This window comes from Pangasianodon hypophthalmus, chromosome 17 (assembly GCF_027358585.1).
Source record: "Pangasianodon hypophthalmus isolate fPanHyp1 chromosome 17, fPanHyp1.pri, whole genome shotgun sequence".
NCBI classification, from domain to species: domain Eukaryota; kingdom Metazoa; phylum Chordata; class Actinopteri; order Siluriformes; family Pangasiidae; genus Pangasianodon; species Pangasianodon hypophthalmus.
Window position 1 is genome coordinate 2079066 of NC_069726.1, and position 12915 is coordinate 2091980.

At 39.9% G+C, this 12915-nt stretch overlaps 1 protein-coding gene across 1 annotated transcript in view; it reads left to right on the plus strand.

The window, feature by feature from the left end:
* The first annotated feature begins 282 nt into the window (after positions 1 to 282).
* pcdh1a (protocadherin 1a) overlaps positions 283 to 12915 on the plus strand; it is an 83396-nt gene continuing 70763 nt past the window's right edge. The window contains exons 1-3 of the mRNA XM_026943979.3: positions 283 to 966; positions 8153 to 8971; positions 9569 to 11755. Of these exons, the coding sequence (XP_026799780.1) occupies positions 8180 to 8971; positions 9569 to 11755 (2979 nt within the window). The 5' untranslated portion in view covers positions 283 to 966; positions 8153 to 8179. The remainder of the gene's footprint in view (positions 967 to 8152; positions 8972 to 9568; positions 11756 to 12915) is intronic.

Sequence of the window (12915 nt, forward strand, 5' to 3'; positions counted from 1 at the left end):
ATCAGAACCATCACAGCCGTCTTGAAGGAAACTAGTTACTGAACCTGAGGGACTTGTTAGCCCCGCCCCCTCCTCCTCCTCTTCATCGTCCTCCTCCTCGCGCTCCAGCGTTCCGGCGGGAAGCGCGCGCGGAGCCGACCGTTGAAGAATCGCCTCAGTATTCATTTTTTTTTTTTTTTTTTTTTTTTTTTCGGTGTGTGTGTGTGTGTGTGTGTGTTTACGTGAGGAGAAGCTCCGAAGCTCCACACACAGGATTAAACTGAAATTGTTGTAGTCGTTTTTTTTTTTTTTTTTTGAGGAAAGAAAAGAAACCCGCCGGCATTCGCAGTCAGATAAGTATGGTATAACATTTTTTTGGGGGACACTTTTGATAAACTGCATCACATCCGAGTGAATACAGTCCCGTCCCCCAACCACCACCTCCACCACCACCACCACTTCCCTCCCCTCTCTCTCTCTCTCTCTCTCTCTCTCTCTCTTCTGGAGAGGGAACATCTTCCGAAATGACTTCAGTTAAAGTGTGGATTCTCTGACTTGACACGACGCGAGTGCTGTCCTGTCGTGTTCCTCTGTTTAGAAACGTCAAGACTTTTCATACACCGTTTTAAAACTGTTCTTCATCTTGTATAATTTTATCACAGACATTTCCCAGAAGCGTATCTGCCTTATCCAAGCGGCCAGGCTTCAAGAGGATGGCGGAGGCGAATAAAACGGTCACTTAACGGATTTTGTTCATCGACGAGAAGGATTTTGTTGTTGTTCTTGTTCTTGTTCTTGTTGTTTTTCCGCCTCTTCATGGCTGGATTGTGTATATGAAAGGGGCTGTGGCGGTTTTTTTTTTTTTTTTTACAGCGACTTGAGTCTGGAGACACCCGAAAACAAGCAGTCGGCTAATCTCCATTCTTATAGCGAGACCCACTGAAGGGGACTGGAAGTGAAGAAGAAAAGATAAAGTGGTCCACGGAGGTAAGCTCGCTATGATGAACTTTAAAGATCGCGTGCAGGCGCCATTAGCATCGTTTTCTTTTCCATTTCGGATGGATGTCACTTGAGGAATTCACTTGAGGAACCGTGTAAATGGCGTAGCTGCCTGCGACTGAGGGAATCGTACAGACTGTGTCCAAAAATAAATAAATAAATAAATAACTCAATCAAACGAAATGTGCATCTCGCTTAGGATGGAAACCGTGGCATGTTTGCGTCGTGCGTTTTGGATGTAGATACACGTTTACGCTTCAGATCCGTCGGAGGATCGGGATGCAGTTTGCTTGCATGATTAGAGCACTGACACTTGTTTGCCTTCCATTCAGTTGCATTGGTGAGTCCTGTTGGTGGGGGGAGAGGAGGATGTATGGCACGATTGGATCAGGATGCATGCAACACTGTGTCACTTTTATAACGTTTTACAATTAGAGCTCATACATCATGGCGTAAAAGCTTTTTTTTTTTTTTTCCCAGGACGATTTTATGCTCAGTCCCATAGGGGTGCAGGCTCGTGCCGTGTGAGTAACATTACCCTGCATATATCCTGAGTAATACCACACTGATCCACTTAGAGAGTATTTGATTTCCATGCTTGCACAAAAATAAAGACTGAATCTCAAACAAATTTCACAAAATGAGGTATACAGAGGTATACACCCCAAGAACCCTCATTCTCCAACTCTCTGGTTTCTCCACACTCACTCCCTTAACATAATGGATTTTAAGATAAATCTTAGGATCACCACATGCACCTGCTTCAGAAATAAAATCTGAAGGACTGTTTTAACATATCAGTGGTAGTATGGCCATTTAGAGTACTTGATTTTAATAAGAATATCCATATTTGGACAAAAAAAAATATAGTCAATTAAATCTCCCACAACCCTCATCCTTCAACTCGCAGCTTTTCTCCAGGTTCACTGATCCATTTGCTTTAACATATTGGATTGCCAAATGTAGCTCGCTTCAGAAATTAAATCTAAAGGCCAATTTTAACAGCCTGGTAAACTTCTTGCAGTAGTAGGATCAAATAAATAAGGAACCCTAATGTATGAAGTTTGCATCATTAAATATGTATTGTGGATGTGAAGCATTAAAGATAGAGATCATAAAATTAATTTCCGATGACACATGCTTATAGTAAGCAATCATAATGAATAACTGAGTGAATGCATGCATGAATTAATTAATGCAAATGCACGTTCCTGAGACGAGATGCCAGGGTTGAGTGGATTTGCTGGTGGGGAAATTGTAAGCTGAACGAAGCAATAGCGCACATAAACGATTGAAGCTTGCCTCGCTGAAATGTTAAACCTGTTGAACCTGAATGAATGTGATAACAGATGATTTAGAGTGCTGTGGAAAATGAAGGGAAAAAGACCAAAAAAAAAAAAAACAACAAGAACAAAAGGTCACAACACTTAAGGGCGATAAAATGTCCAACATGAACTTTAATTACGGTAAGCTGAGCCATGGGATTTGAAAGGTGCTTGTGCATTTTTATGCATATTAAGTTTTAGGCGTTGAACAAAAATACGCAAGGCTTGGAACTGGAGCCAGTGCATCAGCATGGGTTCTTCTTGGAAGTATTACTAACAGAGACCTGGAATAAAAGGTGGAATTTTTGAAATGTCGTGACAGTCCTGAAAATGGGTTGCTACTGCTTTTATTGAGCATCACTGCTGGCAAAACAGAGCATCCCATAAGATCTCATTATCATTAAGTATCATTAAGACTCAGGTTCCAAACTATTATATGGTAATAGGCACTTTGTTTTATATATACATAATAGTGCAATGTAATATCACAGGAAACATTTCACTGGGGATAAAACTCACTCGATATATTATATATACCATATCTTTCTTTAGCATCTCCTTATCAGTGGTGTAGACATTCTGTCTGAACTGTGACTACTCCCCTACCCCCTACACTGACCTCCACCCCTACCACTACCACGCTCTACACTGGGAAAGATATACACCATTATTGACAACACATCCAAATTGATGAATTCATCCTCATGAGTGTGTGGCTTTGCATTTGTGTGAGTTTGCAAAGACTGCTAGTTGTACATTTCTGGTTTGGAAACATCACAATGAAACAAATCTTGAGTGTGACAAAGATTAAATGATTGGTTAATGTAGCACGTTGAATTGTTTCAGCAAAACAAGCATGGTCACCTCCTTGGAAGTCAGTTCACTCAATCTTTCAATACAAGCTGCTTTGCACACGATAAGAGCGATCTTATAGGTTTATTGCATGTGACACTGTACACTCTTAGAAAAAAAGTGTACTAAACTGTACCAATCCTTGATGCTTGGGCGGTTCTCTTAAGGGTACATCTGTTGTACCTATAGTATGTGACTTTTACCTAGTAGTGTACATTTAAATGTGAACTATTTCCACATTTCTGGGTGAAAGATACATAGTAATATGTGGGTACCAGCTCTTTTCTGAATGTGTGTGAGGTGATGTCAAATTCAGACTTCAATGTACTTGTGTCAATCTGCAAGTTAGATTTCTCTACTTCTGCTTGGAGATTTCTGCACTTGTATTGTGACTGACCTTATATTGCTGTGGATGGTTCCACACGGATATCCTCCAGACTCAAGGCTTCCTAAAAACCGTCCACGCCCATGTCTCGCCCTCACATCATTGGATAATCTCGTCTGAATGCTGCACAAATCTACCTAGGAACTGCTGGTGAAATCACAAAGGCTGTCCTGTGCTACTATTCACAATCTGTTTATAGCAAACAACTGGATACTGTAATGATTTATTATCTGAGTATCTGGTATCAGCCCAAAGAGTATGGAAAATGTTATATGATTAAAATTCATTCATTTAAGATTCACTGATCTTTTTAGACAAGTATTGTAGGGCTGGGTGATATTGCAAAAAAAAAAAAAAAATCCATTTCCATCAACCTTATGAATGACTCAAATACAATTTCAATTTTTTTTTTATTCTTACATAATGCAATTATAAATAAATTGCTTATTTTTTCAAAGTTTTTAATTTATTAGAATGGACTTTGGAAAATGTAGATATGCAAAAATAGTAACAGCACCATCTATAGCAAATAGTGCAAAGAATGGTTCTTTGAAATAAAGAATATTTAAAGAAAGAATATTAAAAAAAAAAACATTGTTTGCATTATTTGCTATAGATGTCGCTATTTTTGCACAACTTAGTGAACCCTTCTTTTTTTGACAGAGTAAATGGGGATCATGTCTTTTGTGACATGAAATGTCACCGCAACTGAGAAGTCAACTTGGGGTTTTCTTCTCAAATCCGAGTTCCTTCCCCGTTTACGGAGTGACGTCAAATCAACATGGCTGCGCACAGCATCAGAAATAAACAAAGTAAAATTTCTTGCCGTTAAAAGAGTTATACTGTATGTACAAGTATTAGCTTTAGGTTAATCAACATACAGACATGTTAGTTTGTTAAATCTATATATATTTGTATATATGTATATATATATGTATCTCGATTATAACATTTTGAAAATCGTGTTACAGCATTAATTCAAATTAACTGAATTAATTGTAAAAACCGTCCAGCGCTGTAACACACTGTAACAACGTTCACAATCTGAGATTTTGAACTGAAGTTTTTGGACAGTGCCAGAACTTGTTTGTCGGCCATCTTTGGTTCCAAAGGCACTAAATTAGCCGTCATGTTATCATTCTGACACCATCAATCTTAACTCATGACCAAGGAATTCTATCACAGTTTTTTTCCCAGCATTATTGTGGTGAAAATCGTACTGTGTAGAGCAGTACATGCTATACATAGGTAAGATAATTATAAGTTGATAATTAAAGCCATTAAAATTTGGGAAATTTGCTTTTAAATGAAATTATTTTTTATCCTGATAGGTGCTTAGCACATCAAGCATTTCAGTTTCAGGTTTATTCATAGTTAAGTAGTCCTGAGACCATGTGATGAAATGTAGAGGTAGGTAACTAATAGATTTTGTACAGAAAACTTTGGATGGTTGGCTCCCTTTTCAGACAGAGAATTATGCTGAAATATTATAAAAATCAATTGAAAGTTTTGTTAACTGATCAAATGCTGTTATAGGACATAGAACTAACTTAGCTATCTAATACTTCACCTGAGATGATAGTGTACTTCCAGACGCCATGCTAGCAATGTTTTGGCCAGAAAATTACTGTTCCTGGTGTTAATGTTTTACCAGTGTTAAAAGTTTATCTTTGCAGACACTAAATAAAATTATCTTTAAACACAGTTTCAGTTTATATTTTAAAAATGCAACACTACTATTATCCTGGAAGTTTCTTAGCAAACCTATATATATAAGTGATGCATATTGTGTATCATGGAAATGTTTTCAAGTATCATATGATATTTTTGTCATATCGCCACCCCTAGGCTGAGATCTGAGAGCATTCAGAATTTGATTGACGGTTGCTAGATGCTTAGGGTTATGAGTTCAAACCCCAGGACTGCTAGAATGCCATTGTTGGACTTTAATCCTCAACTGGATTTGTATTTTGCCCCACACCCATGCTTAGGATAAAAGCGTCTGCCAAATGAAAAAAAAGCAAAATATTTCCTGTCTTACAGTTGAATTAAAAAATGTTAGAACTGGCATTTATTTGGTAGCAACTATGAATAATGCAAAATCAACAGCATTTTAAATTGTGTGGTTAGCGCTTTTGAAAACTCTTATCTTGGGGTTGACGGAGCACATGGACAAAATGGGAAGTTTGGCAAGTCTCTTATCTTAAGAATGTTTCAAGAATATTTTTAAGGTTTAAGGTTAGTCTGGTTTGGACAAAAATGTGGGAAGACAAATGCAGGAAGACATTTGTTTGCCTTGGCTGTTGAGGAAATGTATTGACTATCTTTCAGGGATTTGTGTTCTCCAGTTGATTGATGAAGTTGGACATTGAGTTGGTATAGATGACTGTGCTGCAGCAGGAAAAGTGTAAGCAAAAAAAAAAACACAATCTAAAAAATAAAGGGGCAGAAGTTAGGATAAGGTTTCCTTCGTCATAGACATTAAGAGATATCTTTTGAGCCTCTGTGTCTGTAGACAAGTACATGAGTGCTGTCAAATAAAGTATCTACAAGTTATTATTAATATAGCATTAATCCAAATAGGCTAGTACTACTTATTACACTAAAGTAAAGCAGCATTTCAAATCTGATCAATTTTTCAAGCAGAAATGGTGTCTAGTATGCCAAAAGTACATACACTAAAGACTTTAATTGATAGCAGGGTAATTTCTAGTTCAAACATAAATATTTTCCCTTCTCTAGTGAACTCTGTGACTTTGATGGATTTTGCAGCAAGAAACTTATCTTGTCATAATTTTAGAGGTTTTATTTTAACTTCAGAAAACAAATAAACATCTAGATTTATGCAAATGTGCTCTCATGTAACATGTTAAAAAGGCTATATATTTATATTATATTGCTGTTTTTTTTTTTTTCTGAAAAAGTATTTTTCTAGTTCATGTAACATGTCTCCAGGCAGTCATTAACCTTTTTTGTAAAAATTCTCATCTCATAGCTTGAAGCAGCCAGAGTTATTGCCTGGGCCTTTAGAAAGTGGGTTTTATGCCCCACTTTCTAATCATGTTTTAACCCCACATGTAATCATTCTAAGCAAATGGGCACTAGGCTGCCCTGCAAATGCGAAAAAACACATCAATAAATGAGCAATTAGCCCGTCAATATGCTGCAATCCCAATCTCAGCAGATACAGAGGAATTGGATTTCTGATTGGATTACAATACTTTCCGGTGTTTAGCTATTTTGTGTTACACTCATTTGATTTGCTTTGCTTCCGACCAAGAGTGATTGCATGATGGTGCAACACCGTATTGATCGTAGTTCATACCAGTGTGCCATTGGTACTTTGTTTACACACAGGTATACAAGTTTTGTCAAGAAGTGATCTGTCAAAGCATTAAGACTCAACTCAATAAACCATCTGCTTCTCTTTCAACTAACAACAAGGAATACGCTCACCAAGGAAATAATTAGTCTGAAAATAATGTGGAGGCTGAAAAAGAGAATACCTTAGCTTGGGGAATGTGGATGAAAGCAGACACTACAATAGAGGGTATTCATTAAGAGAGGCATAGCAGGTTAGAAATCCATCATTACCATTACAGTGTGTAAATTAGCTTTGAAACAGCAGAGCTGAGATGAAATGGAGATCTCTCTTAAAATTTACAGTAAAGCTGTGTTTTAAGATAAAGGCTATGCTCTGTGATTGGACTACAGGGGAACAGTGTTTGTTTGAGTTAAATACCTAAAGGATTGGTTTCACTCTGTGATGCTCAGTAGTGCCCTGCTGTGTAAATATTCCTCTCCTTAACTACATCTGTCATCTCATCAGCACTCCTCCAGTTTAGCATTATGGATGAATTGAAAGCTCTCGCTTAAGTAACCTGTTCTTGATTCATAGTCTTCACGCTAATAATACAGTCATTGCTAGTAAATTTTGCATTAAGTTAAGTACATGTTGGGGAAAAATACATTACAATCCAGTTATGAGCTGGGTCTTACTGAGGTTGTAAATAATGGAAACTATGCTGAGCTGTTGTTTTTGAGCACAGTCACCCATACATTCTTAATAAAAAGCCCATTAAGAACTGCCTTATTACTGGTGTTAAATCATTAATTTCCAAAAGCAGCTTATCTTGGACAGCCATTCAAAAGGGTAATAATTAGCAGTTTCCTGGTGGCATTAATGAGGATGAGTCTTAGGAGAAACACTGGATTTTTGCATGGGATAAATTGAAGAATATTATGATGTGCTGTGTCGGAGGAATATAGAACATTTCATGCAATTAAATTCCTTTATAAACACTCATTCAATATTGTCTCCTCACTATTTTGAAGAGAAGTATTGAACATTTTATTGAAAAAAAATGTTTCTAGTCAAATACTTATGATAAAGATTGGAAGATAATGACAATGGAAGCTTTTGGGAATAAAATCCATCTTTTCCCAAAATGATTTTACCTGAATTTACTGTTTTCTGTGTGTGTGAGATCAGTTTTATCCTGGATGTTGGGATTTTGAAATATCTAGTTTTACAAGGCTGTTGATAATCTTTATGTGCTACACCCACGTTTATGATTTAACCTACTCTTTTCTCTTACTTTGTATTTTCCAGACTAAGGTGCTACCTACCTGGGGCATCATGTACTTCTCAGTGGGATTGCATCTGCTATGGGCATTAGTGTTGAACTTTGGGCGTGGCACACTGGGGGGCATCCTGTACCGTGTGCGTGAAGAACAGCCGCCAAGCACCCTGATAGGCAGTCTAGCGGCTGATCAGGGCTTACCTGACTCTGGACATCTGTACAAGCTGGAGGTGGGCGCCCCTTACCTGCGGGTGGATGGCAAAACAGGGGAAATATTCACCACTGAGATCCCCATAGACAGAGAGACGCTGAAGGATTGTCGGATGAAAGGAAAGCCATGCTTTCTGGAGTTTGAGGTGTCTGTCACGGATCTCATCCAGAATCAAAGCCCCCGGCTGATTGAGGGACGGATTGAGGTGCTTGACATCAATGATAACACCCCACAGTTTCCCTCACCTGTCCTCACTCTATCTGTGCAGGAGAACACTCACATGGGAGCCACCTTCTCCATCCCACTGGCCACTGACAAAGATACAGAGCGTAACGGTGTAGCCGACTATACCCTCACTGCTGGACCAGAGGCTGTTGCACTCTTTGGCCTACAAGTGGCAGATGACAGGGGTGAGAAATTGCCTCAGCTCATTGTGATGGGAAACTTGGACAGGGAGTTGAAAGACTCCTATGACTTAACCATAAAAGTAGTGGATGGGGGAAGCCCACCTCGCTACAGTAGTGCCTTGCTAAGAGTCGTCGTCACTGATGCCAATGACAATGCACCTAAGTTTGAGAAATCGTCCTACGAAGCAGAGGTTTCAGAAAACAGTCCTGTTGGACACTCTGTATTACAGGTAAAAACCTATACTGTACTATTAATCTTTAGTTAGCAAGAGAAGAAAAAGGAGAGTGGAAGATGTTTTAATGAGCACTGCTGTTTCAATCCGCCCCAACTGCCTCCAATTTTTACTTTGATGCTTTTTATAAACAGAGCATTGTATGGTTTGCTGAGTTCACCTTGCTTAATTGCTTGAAAATCTAGTATAAATTAACAGTTTTTTCTCCTAGAGCAACTTTATCCTTTTTATATGCTTTTTATTTCTTTATGAGTACAATTGCTGATGTAACAAGTTCTCGTCATCATTTTTTTCAGTGACTTTAAATAATTTACCCAAACAGTGAATTATTTTTTTAATTACTTTACACATGAGACTGTGGTGCTTCAAATCAAGTTTTAGGAATGCATCTGTTAAAGGACTGCTGCAGGACAAGAACATTTTTGTTAGTCTCCCAGATTTCTAAGTTTTCTGTTTATTTCATGTCTTGGAATATAGCCATTTTGCTATGACTTTAGAGTTTTAGATGAGAACATCAAGACATTTATTCTCAATAAACTCTGACTACTTTTGATTAATTATTTGATTACTGATGACTTATTTTTACACTTACAGGTCAAGGCCAATGACTCAGATCTAGGTCCAAATGGTGAAATTGAATACATCATTCATCAAGCCAGTGATCCAGTGCCAAAGCTGCTACAGATTGACCGTTCCACAGGCATCATATATGTAAAAGGCCCGTTGGATCGTGAGGAGATCAACAGCTTGAAGTTTCACGTTATTGCACGGGACAAAGGTCCCTCACCTAAAAGCTCAACAACATATGTTTCTGTTGAGGTAACTGACCAGAATGACAATGCACCAGCTGTGGAGATCCGTGGTATTGGTCTTAGGACCCATAGCGATGGGGTGGCAAACATCTCAGAGGACATGCCAGTGGGCACTGCGGTGGCACTGGTGCAAGTGTCAGATAAGGATGAGGGAGAAAATGCTGTGGTGACCTGTGTGGTAGCAGGAGATGTTCCATTCCAGCTTCGACCAGCTGGCGATTCCTCTATTGATAACAAGAAGAAATACTTTCTGCAGACCACCACACCTCTGGACTTTGAGCGAGTCAGGGACTACCGGGTGGAGATAGTAGCTGTGGACTCAGGCAACCCAGCTCTGTCCAGCACCAACTCCCTGAAAGTCCAAGTGACTGATATTAATGACAATTCTCCCATATTCTCACCCCCGGTGTTTGAAATAGAGTTTGCTGAAGAGAACCAGCCTGGAGAGAAGGTTCTCGATGTCATTGCCGTGGATGCAGACAGTGGCACAAACGCAGAACTCATCTACAGCATTGTTGCAGACTCCTCAACAAGGGGGCTCTTTGAGATTGACCCTAGCACAGGTGAAGTACGAGCAAGGAGCCCACTTGACCGTGAGCACAAAGAACGTTATGAGTTCCGGGTTACTGCTGCCGACAAAGGTGTTCCTAGCCACAGGGGTACTGCTACTGTTGTTATCAAAGTACTGGATAGGAATGATAATGATCCCAAGTTTATGCTTAGCAGCTACAGTTTCTCTGTCCTCGAGAACATGCCGCCACTCAGCCCGGTCGGCATGGTGACTGTATTAGATATGGATAAGGGAGAAAATTCCCAAGTGCAGCTCTCTGTCGAACCAGATGTTGGAAAGTTTGTAGTACAGAATGGCACAGGAACAATCCTGTCAAGTATATCATTTGACCGGGAGAAAGAAAGCAGCTACAGTTTCCGACTCAAAGCAGTAGATGGAGGAGAACCCCCTAGATCATCTTATGTTGGTGTGACCATCAATGTACTCGATGAGAATGACAATGCACCTGTTATCACCAAACCTTCCAATTCTTCTTTCACACGTCTGTCTCCCCTGGCTGCACCTGATAGCGTCGTCGAGGTGGTAGAGGCAGAAGACATGGACTCTGGCTCCAATGCTGAGCTGGTCTATAATATTGCTGGGGGGAACCCCCATGAGCTCTTCTATATATCTCCGTCTGATGGAGAGATCAAACTTACCAAGGAACTCACTCGGAAACATGGAGGTCTGCATCGATTGGTCGTTAAAGTGAGTGATAGGGGTAAGCCTTCTCGCCATGCCATTGCCTTGGTGCACATTTATGTCAATGAGACCATTTCCAATGTCAGCCTGGTGGAGGGTCTAGTGGGACATAGCTTATACACTCCACTGGACACCGACATTGCGGGTGACCCTGACTATGGTCTAGCTGCTCAGAGAAGCAACATTCTCTATGGTAGTTTGGCTGGTGTGGCAGGAGTTGTCATGGTGATCATAGTGGTAGTCTTCATCAGACATCGCCTCCAAAGAGAAACCAAGAGCGGCTATCAAGCGGGCAAAAAGGAGACCAAGGACTTGTATGCACCCAAACAAGGACCAAAGAGCATTAAGGGTAAAAAAGGAAGAAAGGGAAAGCCTCCAAAATCACCCAAACCTCTTGGAGAAGATGAAGAGGTCAGCCTCCAAAAGAGTCTGAAGTTCAACATTGATGGGGTTAACGACAGCCCTCGGATCCACCTGCCCTTGACCTACCCGCCTGGCAGCCCTGACTTGGGCAGGCATTACCGTTCAAATTCACCCTTGCCCTCCATTCAGCTTCAGGCCCAGTCTCCATCTGCTTCCCAAAAGCATCAGGCTGTCCAGGAGCTCCCTGCCACCAATACCTTTGTGGGAACAGAACGAGATGACAACTCTACTGGTTCTGACCAGTATTCGGATTACAGCTACAAGACCAATCAGCCAAAATACAGCACAAAATCGGTGAGTGTTTACAAACTGAATTATCTGAAGATATTGTGTTTTTTTTATTTTCAAAATAAGTCCCACCGATGAATTTACTTTGGTAGACTTTAGTAGATGTTTCAGTAAGCTGCTAAATAATTGGCATGCTATTTATTTCTATTCTTTCCTTTACGTATTTCACACAATTGCAGCTAGTATGTTAGAATAATGCATTTAACAGTCAGGTTTTATAGCACAGGGAAATAGAGGCATAGGTGGTTCTTGCCTAGTGACTGTCTTTAGCTTTTTTCTTTATGTTTATGGTGCTCCAAAAATAGCTTTAGGTATTGCTCAGTCGGTGGTAAACTGTCATATACCAGTGACAGTTTGCTTTAGTCATTTGTTTAAAATATCAGATAAACTTCAGTGCAAATATGCCAGCATTGTTTGCTAATTTGGCTAGCTGAATTTGACAGAGAGACACAACTCCAAACATGCAATGAGAAAAACTGGAAATAAATCTGCAGTTAATCCACATACATTATACCATCATACATTTTGTGACAATCATTTAGAAAACCACATTTTGACCAGATAGTATTTTCCTTTCATAATAGTTTTTCTCTTTTCTCTTTCTTATCTTTCATAGATAGAATGTGCAATGTGCATATCTGTCAGCCTTCCCGCTTCACCCACAGGGTCGATAATTTCACTGGTACATATTTGACCTTCTGCCACTAAGCAAGTTCATGGCCAATTTCTCTGCACTTTTTGCTCAGTGATGCCAACCAAACACCCTATTTATTTATTTTGTAGGCAAGCAAATGATGTTTAAGTTATCGAAGCAGAATTATGTGTGTGTGTCTGTGTGTTGGGGGAGTGGGGGGCGGGGTTGGAGCGCTATCAGGTTAAGTGTATTCTCTTGAGTGAACATGTTATTGATGGTTAGTAGGCAGGGGATATGCATGAGACACAGGTTGAGGATGTGTAGGCTCTGGCTTCATCAGTACCAGCCCGCTGGTTGGTAATGCCAACAGATGCTAGCTGACAGTCAGGGTGAGTGCAGGCCCTATGGACTTACTGACTGGAGAGAAGAGTGACCCAGAGCAGCACCGGCACTGTGATGGACAGCATATGGCATGGAAGTGACAATAGGCTCCAGCAATGCATGCCATGTGTGCCTGCCAAAAATTGCTTGC